The 17,110-nt window shown below is 45.8% G+C and overlaps 2 protein-coding genes across 4 annotated transcripts; both read left to right on the top strand.

The window, feature by feature from the left end:
• Positions 1–1,269: 1,269 nt before the first annotated feature.
• LOC100833519 lies at positions 1,270–5,903 on the top strand. 3 transcript variants are annotated; one of them, XM_010230782.3, is made up of 6 exons: positions 1,443–1,665; positions 1,809–1,920; positions 3,185–3,872; positions 4,120–4,476; positions 4,721–4,812; positions 4,903–5,903. In XM_010230782.3, the coding sequence occupies exons 3-6, from the start codon at positions 3,219–3,221 to the stop codon at positions 5,516–5,518; spliced, it is 1,719 nt and encodes a 572-aa protein (XP_010229084.1). In that variant the 5' UTR covers positions 1,443–1,665; positions 1,809–1,920; positions 3,185–3,218; the 3' UTR covers positions 5,519–5,903. The 3 variants fall into 3 exon arrangements, with proteins under 3 accessions (XP_003558662.1, XP_010229084.1, XP_010229085.1); XM_003558614.4 differs by lacking the exons at positions 1,443–1,665; positions 1,809–1,920 and adding an exon at positions 1,270–1,426; XM_010230783.3 differs by lacking the exon at positions 1,809–1,920.
• A 7,388-nt stretch (positions 5,904–13,291) lies between these two features.
• Positions 13,292–17,110, top strand: LOC100826724 (probable flavin-containing monooxygenase 1). Its single transcript, XM_010230781.2, has 5 exons — positions 13,292–13,945; positions 14,066–14,306; positions 15,255–15,433; positions 15,740–16,095; positions 16,189–17,110. The coding sequence occupies exons 1-5, from the start codon at positions 13,457–13,459 to the stop codon at positions 16,526–16,528; spliced, it is 1,605 nt and encodes a 534-aa protein (XP_010229083.1). The 5' UTR covers positions 13,292–13,456; the 3' UTR covers positions 16,529–17,110.

The following is a 17,110-nucleotide window of genomic DNA, read 5'->3' as shown; positions in this document are numbered from 1 at the left end:
TAAAAAGTGTCGAGATACATGTAAGATTTTGACAAGAATTATGAAACGGAGGAAGGACTAGCTAGTTTATTTTTGTTTCTGTGGTGGTCGTAGTAGTGTTAAATATACAAGCTGTGATCAAGTAGTCTGATAAGGGATAGACGACACGTGCTTGCCATGCTAATTGCTATGCTCAATGCTACCCATATTCTTGACTCTGCCGCTTGGAATGATCTCTTGAATGCTTTCCGTAAGCAAGGACGGCACCATCAACAGACACGCCATCTCCATTTAGCAGCGATCCACCAAGATTCCGGACAAAAATCCATCTAAAGCAGCTCGACCAATACAACGCTCAAATCGATCACCACCGCTACAGACTTTTATTCATCGCGAAGGGGTACTAAACTACTAACCGGAGTGCCGCTGTTATGAAGTGTGTAGGACAGCAACGGAACAGCTTTCGCGCTTAGCACTAAACCCAACCCCGAAATCCCCGTATCAGGTCATGGTCACCGCACAATTTCCCTTCGTGGCATCCACCTGTAGAACCCAACTCCGGCCGTGGCAGCTCAGCTTGTGGGATAGGGAAAAGAATTTTTCTCGCCTTTTTGCTCGCCCCCCTCTCGGCGAGACAAAGACGGAAAACGTACACAGTAAACAAAAAGGTTCGGCAAAGCCAGCCGTAGGTGTAGGAACTATCCGTCACGTTGCAAACATGCGCGGATGAAAGTGCGTTCCAGGCCTTGACCACGCGCGCGCGGCAGCCGCAAAGACGGGGTGGGTAAATACGTGCGTGCGTTGACGCAGACGTTTTGGCCTATACTACTTCGATCTGTGAGGAGCGCAAGCCAGCGATGGCCTGATGCATGGCGTGGCCGTGGCGCCGGCTAGCCGCTAGCCCGTCCATCGTCGGTTGCGACGCCGACTCGGCACCGGTTCCCTTGTATCGCGTCCGTCCGCGCCCGAACCCCGATCGGGACCTCCCTCCCACCCCCCGCTAGCTAGCTGCTGTTGTTCCTCTCTGCGCGCGCGCAACAGCTCTTGGAATTCCTGTGGCCCTGGACGGATGGCTCGAAAAGAACTGTACGGCAATCCGACGGAGGACGATGGCGCATCGGAGCGGGTCGCGCCTTGCAGGTTTGGAGGGTGCAGCCGCCTCGAGTTGCTTTATAGTAAGCTGGGGCCAGTAGGTCCCGTTTCTCGTTCCCACGTTTCGGGTGAGAGGCTGACATGCGGGGCCAGCAGGGGACGACGTGTCAGCGTGTCAGGGAGAAACGGTTGCGGGCAGTTGGAAGCCCCGCCACGAGTCGTCGTCGCCCACCTCGTCGCCCTCCCTTTTACTTCTGCCCTTGGAGAGGAGCCCAGGCGTCTCTTCTTCCGGTTCTTCGGCTCCTCTCCCAGCTCCCTCCACCGCACCGCACCGCGCACTACCGAAAGCCCAAAGGTACAACTATCCCTCTCTCTCTCTCTCTCTTCCTCTGACTCTCTCCCTTCATTTCCTTTCCCCACCACCTGTTCGATGAAATGGGGCAGCCACGGAAAAAGCTGCTTCTTGCTTTTCATACCCGATGTCCCTTGTGACGAGATGATAATTTGATGCCGCGCTTCTCCTCTCCGGTGACCAAGAGAGCGTGCTCTTGTTCGATTTTGGTTTTTGAGTGAGCTCTTGTTCCAAAAAAATCGGTATGTATCTCTGCTGCTGCTGTTGTTCCAGGCCTTAGTCTGTTTCTTCCTGGTTCCGTTGCTGTCCTGGGTCTTTTACCTGGTCGGGACCAAGGGCAAGGATCATGCGGCTTGGTAAGAATTATGCTGTTTATTATTTCTAGGATGGTGCGTCGGCGGATAAACTGCCTCCTCGACAAGGAGGTGTAACTTAGTCTGCAATTTCAGTTTCGTGTTGTCCGGGGAAGGAAAGGCTGTCGTGCTGGTAACCTCAAGGTCATCTCCGAATCAACCCCTTGACTTCAAGTTGGAAGCAAGGGAGCTATTTAGTTTAGCTTGACAAATACCTCTCATGTAATTTTGGGTATAACTTGCTTCTGGCAGCAATCTAATTTTCTTGTTGCTTCAGAGTCAGCCTAGAAATTTTGGTGTTTTTAGTCTTCTTGTATTCCCCGAATCCTGACCTTGGAGTAAAAAAGAACCAAAACGCGCACCCTCCCAGGAACTGCGACAGCCGTTTCTTGGCTGGTTAGGTCTCTCTTTTCCTGTCCATTAAGCCAAGAAACCCATATAGGATTGCTTATTCCGATAAGCATGTAGGATTTTAGTATTCGGTCTTGTTAGGGAGAGGAGACATGGGAACTGGGAAATTAGGTGGCTTCTGTTTCAGGTGCCCATGTTCCTGTCCGTGAAGTTTGGCTTTGCAAGAATAATTAGCTGAGTTTTCGCTGATGGGGTCTACTAATCTTTGCTGTAAAGCTAAGGAACATTGGTACTCATTTTCTAATACTTTACCTTCAGTAAAGTCCTTCCCCTGTGCATTTAAAAGTATCATGATTAGACTTTTGTAGTTGGATATGTTGCTGTAGTAGTAGGTGAATTCTGACGGCAGTTGTGTGAAAGGACATTGTTTGGTGATGAGGTAGGGCATTTGGCCGAATAATTTTGTTTCTCGGACCTCCTGCAGTCTGGGCTATATTTGACAGTTTTTTCTGCTTTTCTTTTTGGTTGTTCGCCATGTTGCATTCATCTTCAGACATATGGCAAAATTTAGATTGCAAATTGTTAGGCTGCACGATTTCATACTAACTGTATGTCCATGTGGTTCCTTTTTATGGTTTTGAAGGTTTGCCCAATGCCTCTTTTGTTTTCTTCTTTAAACTTGTCGAACCTGTGTTGTTAGGTAGGAGATTACCTATCATTACAAATAATATGTCCGAAAAACTCATTCTTTGTATGTATTGAGCTATCAACTGTAAGTCACCACCATAGTTTCGTTACCAGCACAGCCCACTTTTATGTACTCAGTTACTACCATTTGTATTGCAAACCATGATTATGCTGACATAATTTCTTTACTTGTATGCTGAACAATGCGTTTTCTACATTTTCTGGTTTGCTTACCGAAATTATATTTCGAACTCAAGCTGTCCTCGAGCCTGATTTATTGGATACTTTGTGTGGCTATATTGTCCTTCTCTTGATGTGTTTCATTATCCAACAGTATGGCCTTTTAACTCATCATACCTTTTTTTCCCAGAGAAAAGAGAGAGTAAGCTGGCTTTGAGAAGAATATGGCATCTCTTACTCCGGGGATACTGTTAAAGGTTCTCAAAAATATAAACTCTGATGTGAAAGTATGTGGAGAATACCGGTCCATTCTTTTGCAAGTTATTAGCATAGTTCCTGCAATTACTGGTTCAGAACTTTGGCCAGACCATGGTTTCTTCATAAAAGTTTCAGATTCATCGCATTCAACGTATGTTTCTTTATCAAAGGAAGACAATGAACTCATCTTATCAAATAAACTACAACTTGGACAGTTTATATATGTTGAAAAGGTTCAATCTAGTGTTCCTGTTCCGATTCTTGTTGGTGTCCGAGCAGTTCCAGGAAGGAATCCTTTCATTGGCAATCCAAAGGATTTGATGCAAATGTCAACTCCCTCTGGGGTTTTGGAAGCTCTGGATCAACAACGAAGGACTACCAAGCCAGCTGAGTTGTCTGAGAGTGAAAAGGAAAACTCTCAGAGGAAGGTAGTCATCAAAGAGCAGAAGGCCGGCGTTGCTTCCCGTTATATGCTTGGGATATCAAGCAACAATGGAAAAATTACCAATCTAAACTCTAGCGTTGATAGTGACAAAAGCAATGGAGGAAGTAGCGTATGTGATTTAAACCATAAGTTGGTTTCTGGTGCCACAAAAGTCAAACAAGAGCCGAAATCACAGGTATGGTTAACCTCAGGTTTAACTGAAATAAGTTTTTGTTAACAACTCTGGCCTTCATTGTATTTTGGCTTAGAGGATATCCAGTCATCTTCATAATTTTATCTGAGCTATCCCATTGAATATGAGATATACCAATAATATTGTTTAAAATCACATAATATCTGAGCATAGACTAAGTAAACAAATTTATGAAGTAAAAAGATGAATCTAGAAAGGTCGGTGATTACATTTGCGGCTATTATTGCAGGAACAACCAAATATTACCTCTCCCAATCATGCTAAGCTAATTTCTGCAAAGCAAGAAGTTAATAAGGACACTCACAAGAATAATGGCAGGCCACCTAGTCAGAATGGTTCTGCTGTAGTGAAGAAGCAAATGCCAAAAGACAGCAAAAAGGAATCGGCAACTGAAAGAAGCTCACCTCCAAAGTTGTATAAGAGTTCACCACCAACACCAGCGAGAACTTCGCCATCGAAGGTCAGGATGGCTGCAAAGCCGAATGGTACCTCCAATTCAGCTGCTTCTGTGCCTACTGTTAAAAGAAGAGTTACAGAAAATATCTCTTGGGATTCCCTCCCGACAAGCCTAATCAAATCGGGAAAGGTATATACTATCATCTTTGATTATAAGCATGGATTGGATTTGAGGTTTGATGAGTTGAATGTGCCTTTTGTGTATACTCTTTTTTGACCGGGCTTCGTGTATGTATACTTGGCATTCATGAAGTGCAACTTATACTTATTAATAATTCTGTTCTTTTGAATACAAAATAGATGCACCATTTATTAGTTCAGCTTCACTAAATTGTTCTGAACCATGTCGTGTATTCATTTCTTTGTGCGAATAGGCTGTTGTCAGGAGGAAGACTATTGCTCTGATAGTTGCAGCAGAGGCGCAAAGGGAGGCTACTGCAGCTGCATCTCTTGTTAAAGGCCTTGGGCAAGTCGTTCTTTGTTGACATCTCACATATTTCTTATTGATAGCTATGTATCCTTGTGGAGAAGTAATCCAACATGTCTATTTCTCCAGAATTTTTGCCGAGATAAGGCAGTCCACTGAGGAGGATCTGCACGGTACAGTCAACAAATTTTTCCAGCTAAATCGGCTAATCATTCAGCAAAACATTTTTTGGAAAGATAACTCACAAGAATCTGGCAAAGAATCCCGACCAGAGAAGGAAAAGCCATCAAGGAAAGTTTCTGCGTCTCAGAATAAAGCTGCTGGATCTACAGCAAAGAACCCCGACGATGCTTACACCAGTGGAAAGCTTGAATGGGCCAGAGAGGATGGTTTCCAGGAGATCCGCAAGTCATGGGTTACTCTAAAAAAGGAGTCACAGTCTTGGTTTCTGAATTTCTTGGAAGACGCTCTTGAATCTGGATTCAAATTTGAGGACAGAACTAAGAACAACACTAGAGAACGAGTGCGGGGACAATCCAAGGGTGGAGATGGGCAGATCGCAGTCCGGCTATCGCAACTCAAGGAAACAAGTAACTGGCTAGACCAGCTGCAGAGCGAGGTGGATAAATCTGCAGATGTTTTGGTGGAAACCATTGAGCGACTGAAGCAGAAGACCTACTCGTGCCTACTTGGAACCGTCGAAACCGCGGCATCTGCTCTTGAAAGTAGAGGTGGTTATTGCTGAAAAGCTTCGTCAGAGCTGGCTTTATATGTTTTTGGATTGGAGCCAACTGAGACTATCTGTTCTACAGCAGACTGGACACGACATGCCGCTTGGAATGGGATCAAAGAAGAAACTTAAATTATTTCGATAGTACACAAGATAACGTAGGAGCGAACAATGAGAGGTGTAAATAGCACAATTTTCAGTTAAGTTATTCGTTCAGTTTATTCGCTTCTTACATTGTGTCATGTCCCTTGTGAAATGGCAGTCTCTGCTGTTCTTCCTATCTGGCCAATTCTAAGGGGGTGCAGACCATATCATCTCACATTTGTATAGCTGTGCTACGGTTTCAATAGCATGCCTGTCATTGTGTATATGGTAACGCGTGTTACTTTGAAATTTTTTATGTGAATATGGTATGAGCATGCAAGGTTGGGCAAATTGGGATCCGGTATGCTGTTTTGGGTTAGCTACTAAGCTCACGTATCACAGTTTGCAGGACCAGACAGACATATGCATGAGCTTGCACTGGACAGTGGTCGGTAATTGGGAAAGTTCCCTGCTGAAAACTGGTCCTCTTGGTCCTGCCAGTACCACCGAAATGATGTCTCTCTTCTTCTTTCTTGAAAACTAGGAGCACTGCCGCTGAAAGTCAGCAAAGAAAGATCGCGTTAGAAAAACATTGAAAGAAAGGGGAGCAACTGAATCTGTAGAGAGCCCAAAAGGCTTGCCTTGATGATGTTCACAAGATTTACGTCAAAACAAAAATGATGTTCACGAGATGTTTTATGTTTTCCTTTCTGAAAGCAAATGGTGAAATCAGAGGATTCTCGAAGTGCCAGCTTATCCTGGTTGTCCTTTTGTTCTCGTGGAAAGACGGTGGCCGGAGATGCAACTGCGAGACGAAGAGGATTCTGGCCTGGAGGCTGGAGCACATCAGCCTCGTGTCCTCGGAATCTGTGGTGCGAAAAGATGGGGGGGGAGCCGGGCTGCGCAATTGCTGAGTTTTTGGGCCATGCCGAAGCAAACCAGGCGGTATGCGAGCTGCAGGCCCAGCAGAAAGCAGCAGCAGGCCGTTCAGGTTCGAAAATGTTCTGATGTCCAACTCTAATCCTCCCCCAGGCCTGGTTCAGTAAAACGCGCGGACTTAATTGGGCGGCAACACTTTCAGGCCCCGCTCCCACACGGGCCGCGGATCCACAGAAGCCCCTCCAGCCTCCAGGAGTAGAGAGAGAGCTGTAGATTAACGCGCTTCGTGTGCCGTCAAACGGCGGGGGGCGCGCGCGGTAAAGCACCGACCGACCCACACGCACGGGTAAAGTAAACCGACCGCGTTGTTTTAAAAAAACCTTGGCACGACGACCCACCACGATGAATCGTGAATCTCCCATCCGAGACCCTGACCCTCAGTTGATCCGCGGCCAAAACCGGTCAGCCAACTGGACTCGACCATGCATTGCGACTTAAAATCGAGAAGCGCGCAAACCCAGCACACATACGCTACCTAGCTACATGCACATATCCACCGTCCCGTCAAACGCAAAATCGGACTTAGACCGGCCGGCCGGCGGATCGATCGAGCCGGCCAAATGCATTAATTTTTCGCCCTGCACATACGCAATGCATGCACCGATCGACAAAGGGCACACGGTCGCTCGCAGCTGGCTCCGGGCAATTGCCGGGTGTGCGCCAAAACGGGGGCATCGATTTGGTTATGCAGGGCCAGCAGGAAAGGGACGTCGACGAGCAGGATTAACTAACGTGATCTTTGAATTCGGTTATTCGGATCGAAAGGGCGCGCGTCGTACGACGTTCTACTACGTGCGAATCGTGCCTAATCAGCTAGCTAGGCGCGTTGATCGATGACTTACATGCATGCAACGGACCAGCCAGGCGTGTTGTCTGGATCATTTTCACTGTTTAATTCCGTGCATGTTTTATTTACCGGCCGGCCGCCTTAGCTAGGAGAGGGAAACAGGACAAAACGAGGTTCAATCCGAGTGGATATATACTAGTATAATGTAACGATCGTACGCGTCCATTCACTAACTTATTTTTTGTGTATTTTAATCGAGCTAACAAAGAAAAAAGAAAAAGCAAATAACATGTGCGCTGGCCGGGCTCGATCTGTGCATTCTTTTGACCTGCCGGCCCATGTACGAACTCTGTAGGTACGATGGTATACGCTGCGCATCCAAAGTACGTATATGGGCCGGCCGGACTCTGGTCATCAAACATTTTATCCACGATCGAATTTGCTTCCAATAATCAACGGGAGTTTTGATTGGAGCGCCCAGACCCTCTAAAAAATATTAGAGCGCTCAGACCCCTTTCCTTACTCGCCGTAGGCTTCTCCGCTTACTATATATGCAAGTACTCGATTTAGTTACGCTAAAACTATCGTAAAATCTCAGGCATCTAAAACTGCACATTATTAAGCTAAAAATTGTACTCTCTCCGTTCCATACTAAGTGACTCAAATTTATCTAAATATGAACGTATCTATATACTAAAATACGTCTAGATACATATAATATTTCGGCACTTAATATGAAACGGAAAAAGTAGTTCAGAAAGTTAGCAATTTTAGCGAAACTTCTTTAGTGCACTAGTTATGCATCCTGACCTGTGAAATCGGATAGTTGTACGATGTTTTGATCCAGATGCATGTTTAGACAAAGCGATAACTGCATGAAGAAACTGCTTAGAAATAAACAATTCCTTGTGAAACATCCATCCTCTGCTCTATGTACTGTTCTCCCGTCTCATAATTCTTGTCGTTGTTTTAGTTCAGATTTAAACTAAAACTTTGTATAAAACAACGATAACAATTGTGAAACGGAGCGGAGCGAGTAGTTCTTTTTTCACCTGGGAGCACTCTCGCCCGGGCGCACGTTTCACTACTCACAGTTAGCAAGGGCGAAGGTAGAAAAGTTGGCGGTGGGTTAAAACCAAATGCAAATGGTCAAACAAAATATTGATGGTATAGCGAAAGTTTCGTCGGGACCCGATTTCACTGTGCTGGGAGAACCTGCGACCCGATGCATATATGGACGTGTCATATACTAATTCAAACACCAATTAATTAGTTATGTTTCCTGTGAACTTTGAACATAACATGGCCCTCGCTACAGGTCTGCATGCGACGCTCGATCAGTCTCCAAATTAAGTCGGTCTAGTACACGAGTCTACTTAGCACGTGCCAGTGGCATCCATACCGTACCGTCGTCGATCATTACATAACATGCAACAATTAATCATGCAACTACACAAGTACTAGTTAGCAACAACTAACCAAGACATAATAATTCAAAACATAATTTCGCAGGGGCCAAGCCCACGAGACTGACGACGAACGACTGACAATACTGGACTTGTACCAGGCCAGCAGCTAGAGAGAATATAATCTTTGTCTTGGTCAGGCCGGGCTTAATTCCGAACGAACATACGTACGCGGATAGCTTGACCACCTCAATATACCTCACTTGTAATTTAATTAAGCGCAAGTACCGCATATCACTGGCTACGCACATGCTTGAGGTTAGGACCGCGTTAATTACTTAATTAGTGGGCTACTAGCTAGCTACTGCCAGTTGACTAATTACGTGATTAGACTACGCACGAACGAACGTACTTGCATGGTCGAAAGGACTACGAAAATATGAACAAAGCTAGTCAGCTTGAAAATAGCTAGCTATACTATCTGTCTGTCTCAGCTCGATATATGATCTGGTCTTTGCTTATGATCTGTCTAGCTTTCGCGTTCCCTTTAAACAAATTTCTACGGTCTAGTAGTAGTAGTTGGTCCCCGAGAAATTCAAAGTTTTTCTACACCAGGGTTCTTACTACATGTTCTTGCTGATTTTCTGGGTCTTTTGAATCTTTTTCGAGGGACCTTCTCTGTTGAATCCTGAAGAGTGAAGACTGGTTGAAGAATTGTAGAACCCGGAAGCGTTATGAACATTTGTATAATCTTTTAATTTGCTGTGCTATTGTACACATGCGTGGCCAAGAAATGCCCGGGAAATGTGCGGCAAGATTAGTGGTAATTTCTCCAGCATTAGCATGCATACGTACTTAGGTTGCGCACATACATATATGAATTATGCACGGTCGTCAGAGTGTCATAGCATTGATTTGCTTACAAGATAATCTATATATATGGTGGGGTGGACGGGAAACATCACGCCAAATTACTATATGGCGTAGTATATAGAGCAAACGTAGGTCCCTTGGTCAATTTGAATTTCAGCAAGCACAACAGCTAGTACTCTGTCTAGAACTCCATAGAAAATTCAATTTTTTCATAGTGTATATGTTCCGTTTCTTTTCTAACAACTGTATTATTGCACGTGTCTCTACGTGTGTCCAACGAAAGTAAACTACTGGACTATTAATACTTTCACATTCCCAAAGGAAGGTTAGTATCTGTTACCACTATATCGATCATTCGATCAAGTAGTCAAAGAGTGCAGTTTTCTTCGCCGCAAAAAATAGAAAGAAAGAAGGTAATTAGTTTTCTTCGCCGCAAGTAATTATATTAAATAAAATCATTTTCCTGGCATTTCCAAGTGCTAGCTTTGTGAACAGATCTTACGTGTAAACTTTGCAACTCCACGTGCTAACATATACTCCTTCCATTTCTATGTTCCACTGAGTAATTACTTGGCAAGTTCATATACATCGAACTGACCAATTTAATTATCAGTACTCTAGATATGTTTGTAATCCCATTCACCTGCTTAATTAGATGCATTTTCAAGTACGTATACACTACATATCTTTCCGCGCATCTAGCTAATTCTCCATGCATGGGAAAGTGCCATGCAAAGTAGTTCACACTTCGTGGTAAATGTACGGAATAATCACTGGCTAGCTAGCTGCGGTAATTAAACATCTCCACAAATCATCAGCCATCACACCAATTATGTATATATACGGGATTAATTATACGACTTTGTATATACGTCCGAATCCCTACCTAACACGTCGCATGTCACTGAGTAATGACTGTACACCAACAGAATATCGTACCATGTGGAGATGATTCATATATGTTGGTATACGCATATCTGCAACGATTGCATATATACTACTGCATTAGTCGCTGCAGCTAATTGTATATACGGTCCACGCATAGGTCAAAGTAAGCTGGTCGAGGTCCCCCGGTTACGTATAATCGGGGTCTTCAGGTCTTGAGAGAAAGTTCAGATGCAAAATACAGTTTGCGTTGAGTTGTGCGCTCCTGATGGACCTAATACTTGGTTTTCTATCTAATGCGCGGCCGGGTTGTATGCATGTTCAAGGTCAGCCCTGTACGTACAGTCTTGGTTTCACGAGTTCATAAGTGGACATACATACACATTGTGTACTAGTACTACTCCAGTTCCACTAATACGATGACACATATCCAACTAATTAATCAGATTGGTTAGGTTAACTCGATCTCATACATAATATCAAGGCGATTATAGAATTAACTGGTATGCTATACTACATGGCAGCAATGGCAGGGGTGCATATAGCTTTCGAGGTCTGAAAACGTGTGAAGAACTAATTGTGTAAGGAGAAATACAGAAATGAAAAAAAAGATAAGGTTTTAAACAGTGCTGACGTGGAGTATGTAGGAGTACGAATTATTTATGGTGCGTGTATTTTAGCGGAACTAGCACAAGGGTATCGATCGCTACAGTACTAATTGGATTTATCCCTGAAAAAGTACGTGCTGCTAGTTGGATTTATCCCTGAAAACGTACGTGCTACTAGTTGGATTTATCCCTAAAAAATTGGCGCAGGTGCTCTTGGACTGAGTTCTCAAGTTTTTCTTCTTGAAAGTAGTTTTCCCGATCTTCTAGTACTACTTCGTAGTAGTTTTGTACTGGAACATGGAGACCCTCCCCAGAAATTGAATTCATCAATCACTCCGACTATAAATTACTCACTACAGTACGCAGAGCTACTTTGGAAAGAACAAACTAAAGTTGGTAAGTATAAAATCATAGCTACAATTTCCCCTTAATAGCTTAGGTTCAAATCTTCAACGGGGGCATATACAGAGAAACAGAGCACCCCGGATATCGAGCAGCTATAGCTGCTGCATGCATTTGGATTTGGTTCGCTGCTTCCATACTGCCGTGACAGGGATCTGAAGAAAGAATAGTCCGCATCCGCACCGACCGGTTGCGCGACGCGACAGCTAGCTACAAGCCTCTCCACGGCGGAAAGGCACGCTGCTAGCTGAATTGGATCGCGAGGACAAAGGGAGACAATGGCCAGAAATGGCCAAGCACCACCCGCTTCCCTTTCCTTGTTCTAGCTTAGCTTCCGGTCCACAGCTGCCTTGTTCAAGTTTAATTCTCTCGGTCGGTCGGGAAGTACTACTGAGTCCCTTGGACGAGAACACGGTCATCGTTTCCCATGACATGAATCCACGCTGATCTTGTTCAATCTGAAGAAGAAACTACAGTAAGCTTGGTAAAAGTACGTGACCAAGCCCCGATCGACCGAAAGCGACTCCACGCCTCCACGGATCGATTCACGACCGATCGATATATCTGATATGTGATCAAGTGTGGATAAGTTGTTGTTTTTTGTTAAGAATGGCATTTCTTACTGAGACAAGAAAATGAGCTGGAAAACGAGTATTGCTGAGTCAGTGCATGCATGTGCGCGGCCTGTGTGCGCCGATCAGTGCATGCATGCATTACCTCTACCACAGAGGCACAGAGCCACCTTCGCGCTAGCTGCTGGTTTTGAGTAGTTTTCTAGTAGTAGTAGTAGTTCTCTGGGCTTTGTTTTTCCTCCTGCCATGTTTCCGTCCATTTTCTACGACACACAGCGGAAACCTCGCATGGTTTGATAGCTAAAGCCGAGATCGTATTCTGCGGAACCAAGAAATATCTGTGAAATACCAATAATGTATCGGTGTTATATCAATGAAATAATATATATTAAGATAATTACCAATAAATGATGTATTGATTTTATATCAACAAAATAATATATACTAAGGAAATCGGCAATTAATGATGTGTATATGTTATATCAATGAAATAGTATATACTAAGGAAATTAATCACCAATAAATGATGTGTCGATGTTATATCAATGAAATAATATATACTCCCTCCGTTCCTTAAAGATTGGCATATTAGTTTTCATTAAGACAAGCATTTGACCACAAATTACTATGTCAAGGTGTGATTTATATGACATGAAATTAGTATCGCTAGATTCGTTATCAAAAGTACTTCATGATACTTGTGGTTTCATGTCATATAAACCACACTTTAACATAGTAATTTGTGGTCAAAGTTTTGTCTTAATGAAATCTAATATGCCAATCTTTAAGGGATGGATGGAGTACTAAGGAAATCGCAAATAAATGTTATGATGCATCGATGTACTATCAATGAAATAATATATACTAAGGAAATCACAAATAAATGATGTATCGATGTTATATCACTGAAATCCTAAGGAAATTACCAATAAATGATACATCAGTGTTATATGAATGAAATAATATATGCTATTAATTTAATAAATATCAATGTTATAGCAATGAATAAGAAATGCTAATAAAATTATCAATAAAATTTTAATGATATCTTAGTGAATTTTAATAACATATCCCTATATAGTTTTCTCAGTGAATTCCGATTTTAATAACATATCTCTATATAAAAACAATTATATGGCGCCCACGCAAGGCTAGCTCCCCTATCGATCGGCCCTATAAATACACCAGCCGTCAAGCCCTCATGCCATCAAAGCGCACAACATCCTCCAAGCTTAAGTGCACCGTGTGTACTCCCCTAAGCTCTAGCTCTCTCCTCTAGCCACCACCAGCTTAGCGAAGCTCGCCAGCCATCTCGATCGCAAGCCACAACGCCGCCACTGCACACACCTCGCACGATCACCTCACCACTTCACCCAGCTAGCTCCGAAGCTCCATCCATGGCGCACCACCAGCAAGCCGCGGCCCGGTCCACGAGGCAGTGGGCTCCGGCGTCGTCGAGGGTGGCCATCATCGGCGGGGGCATCAGCGGGCTCGCCGCGGCCCGTAAGCTGGCGGCCCACGACCCGGTGCTGTTCGAGGCGACCCCTTCCATCGGGGGCGTGTGGAAGAACTGCTCGTACCGCACCACGAGGCTCCAGACGCCCCGGCCGGACTACGAGTTCACCGACTACTCCTGGAGCAACCGCGACGACCCTTCCTTCCCGACCCACGCCGAGATCGTCGACTACCTCGAGGGCTACGCCGACGCCTTCGGCCTCTGGCGCTACATCATGCTCGGCGCCAGGGTCGTCGGCGTCCGCTTCCTCGGCGCGCCCGACGCCGCCTTCACCGACCTCTGGAGCGGCTCCGGCAAGGCCCAGCTCGACGGCAAGCCCATGTGGGAGGTCGGCGTCGAGACCGGCACCGGCGATTCCGCCACCGTCCAGGTACTTGCTTGCTTATATCCGTCCATGCATGCTTTGCATGTCGATCGATTCTGGCGTTTCTGATGACCGAGATCACTTGATCGGGGATTAATCGATTGATCATGTGGTGTTCGTGCGCAGTGGTACAAGTTTGAGTTCGTGGTGATGTGCACGGGGAAGTACGGCGACGTGCCGCGGATGCCGGTGTTCCCCAAGGGGAAGGGGCCGGAGGTGTTCAAGGGGCAGGTGATGCACTCCTTGGACTACTGCAAGCTCAGCGAGCCGGAGACGGTGGAGCTCATGAGAGGCAAGAAGGTTGTCGTCGTGGGCTTCAAGAAGAGCGCTATTGATCTGGCCAACGAATGCGCTCAGGCCAACCAAGGTAATTAACTTGAAAGAAAAATAAATTACATGGTTACTATACCATGTCACTTTGCAATTTGCATGCATGCGTGCGTGTACGCGGTATACGAGGAAAACCATAGAAAAAGAATCGAATATGCCAAGTAAGTTCACACATAGCTAACCAAATAATAAAAAAGAAGAAGGGGGGGATTTCGTTGTATATTGCGGAAGTGTCCAATCATTCGATGAAGTGGATGCAAGAATATTGCATACCAAATCTGGTGACATGTGCTCTAACGAATTCGGAGACCCGGTCCTTTTGCTCCGGTACACTGCCCCAGAAAAGGTCACTCTTGTCTTGATCCGTCGTACACTCTACCTAGAATTGTAGACACAGCACTGTAGCCACCACAGCCTAGATCTCTTGCATTTACAAGTTCAAAGTACACTAGACGCAATACGTACGCATGTAGTACCACTTTGACTTTTCAAGCTCCACCAAAAATACTCACATCTATTACTAGACACACCACTTGCACTATATCATACTACTGGTAGTATACTGTATATGAAAAAGTTTGCAGGTTTAATTTTCGTTGACTAGCAGCATGCATGCACATGCATGGGGCAACAAAATTTACCTGTTGTTCTAATTAAACAACCATCCAAACCAGAATGTCGGCCTGCATGCAGGTGCTGACCGGTAGCTGGATAACTAGCTGCCATTGCGTCCTAACGAACTCTGGAAATCGATCGCTTGAGTGCACACCTCAACACTTCCTTAAAACGCAGTATAATCAGTACGGGCGCCAAACAGTTTGACGCTTGACCTGGCCGTCGACTCGATTTAGAAGGATCGCCTCTCTCGAATTAAGCATTAGTAGCACCAGCAGCTGGCCGCATACGAGATTCCCTCCCGGGAACGAGAACTAGATCAAGATATTAACCTTGTGTTCTTTGTTGGTTATGTTTTGTTGTTTTGCAGGTGAGGGAGGGCAGCCGTGCACGATGCTGGTTCGGACCCTGCATTGGGTGGTGCCGTCCTACTCCATCTGGGGCCTCCCCTTCTTCCTCTTCTACTCCACGCGCTTCTCCCAGCTCTTCTACGAAAGGCCCAACCAGGGCTTCTTCAGGTCCCTCGTGTGCGGCCTCATGAGCCCACTGGTACGTATACCGCACGTGCGTAACACACGGTGTGAAAATTAACTTGTGTACACGACACGTATTGTCATCGTTGTGAGAAGCGTACATACATATACATACGTGTGTTCATTGGAACTGATCGAAACAACGCCGAATAAGGCTAAGTTATGTGTGCATGCTCGCGACCTTGCCTGGCTTGTCAGTTTGTCACTGTCAAGCTAGCTAGAGAATTAACATTGCACGAACTTAATTTTGCCGATTATGTTCCGACAATCCGACAGTAACACGTGTACTAATTGTTCATTTTTTTTTGGGTGGAACGAGCAGAGGGCAGGGGTGTCCAAATTCATCGAGTCGTACCTGTCGTTCAAGCTGCCGCTGGGTCGGTACGGGCTGAGGCCGGACCACCCGTTCGTGGAGGACTACGCGAGCTGCCAGATGGCCATCCTGCCCGAGGCCTTCTTCGACATGGCCGACCGTGGCCTCGTCCGCTTCCAGAGAGCCCCCGACGGCTGGTGCTTCTCCGAGACCGGCGTCGTCCTCGACGACGGCACCCGCGTGGACGCCGACCTCGTCTTCCTCGCCACGGGATTCGAGGGCAAGGACAAGCTCCGCTCCGTCCTCCCCGACCCCTTCCGCTCCCTCCTCGTCAACAAGGAGTCCTCCATGATGCCCCTCTACAGGTACGTGTTCCGTTAACGTCGTTTACGCATCAATTGCTAAACAACGTGTGCAAAGTACAATCAATGGCTAAATAATGTGTGTTTTGGATGCAGGGGGACGATCCACCCGAGGATCCCGAACATGGCGTTCGTGGGGTACGTGGAGAGTGTGTCGAACCTGCACACGTCGGAGCTCCGGTGCCGGTGGCTGGCGGGGCTGCTGGAAGGGAGGTTCGCGCTGCCGAGCGTGGGGGAGATGATGGCGCACGTGGAGGACGAGGCGGAGGCCATGAAGCGCACCACGAGGTTCTATCGCAGGCACTGCATCTCCGTCTACAGCATCCACGACAGCGACGGCATGTGCGCCGACCTGGGATCCGCCACGCTCCGCAAGCGCAACTGCTTCGCCGAGCTCTTCGCGCCCTACAACAACCAGGACTACAAGGAACAGTAATGTCGATCAATCAGCGCCGTCAGACGTTCATGCTCGGTCGGTCGATCCTACGGTCGATCGAGTAGGGATGGACGTTCTCGGTTACACAAAATTGGTTAATTCCTTTTAGTCAAAACATACATATATGCGTGATATATTCATTACAAAAAAATAACTACACACACACACACCGTAGCTCGATTAAGTAGCTAGCTGGTGTAATAAGATTCGTTTTTTATTTATTTTTTCGTCTATTTCTTCTTCTACTAGTCGTGTATGTAAGTTAGGGGTCATGACTAATAATCCGGCCAGGCCAGGACTAGGTCGTGATCAAGGGTGTCATGTGAACCGAGGAAGCGTCTGGTTGAGGACCCGATCGAGACCGCGCGCGCGCGGGCACGCGTCTCGTCTCGCCAGCGACCGCGAGATCTCCAACGGAAACCGAATATCGAACCAGACCGGGACCATGTGGAGGATATTGGAGTCCGTATGTACGTCTACTTTGTCGGAACTCGCGGAAGAAAGAGTTCACTATATATATATAAGTCGAGTCCTCTGTAATTCGTTTTTTTGTCAATGTATCTCTATATTGGGTTTGGTACA

Source organism: Brachypodium distachyon, chromosome 1 (genome assembly GCF_000005505.3).
Source record: "Brachypodium distachyon strain Bd21 chromosome 1, Brachypodium_distachyon_v3.0, whole genome shotgun sequence".
NCBI classification, from domain to species: domain Eukaryota; kingdom Viridiplantae; phylum Streptophyta; class Magnoliopsida; order Poales; family Poaceae; genus Brachypodium; species Brachypodium distachyon.
Note: the sequence above shows the minus strand (reverse complement) of the source record. Positions and strands in the feature narration are given on the sequence as shown.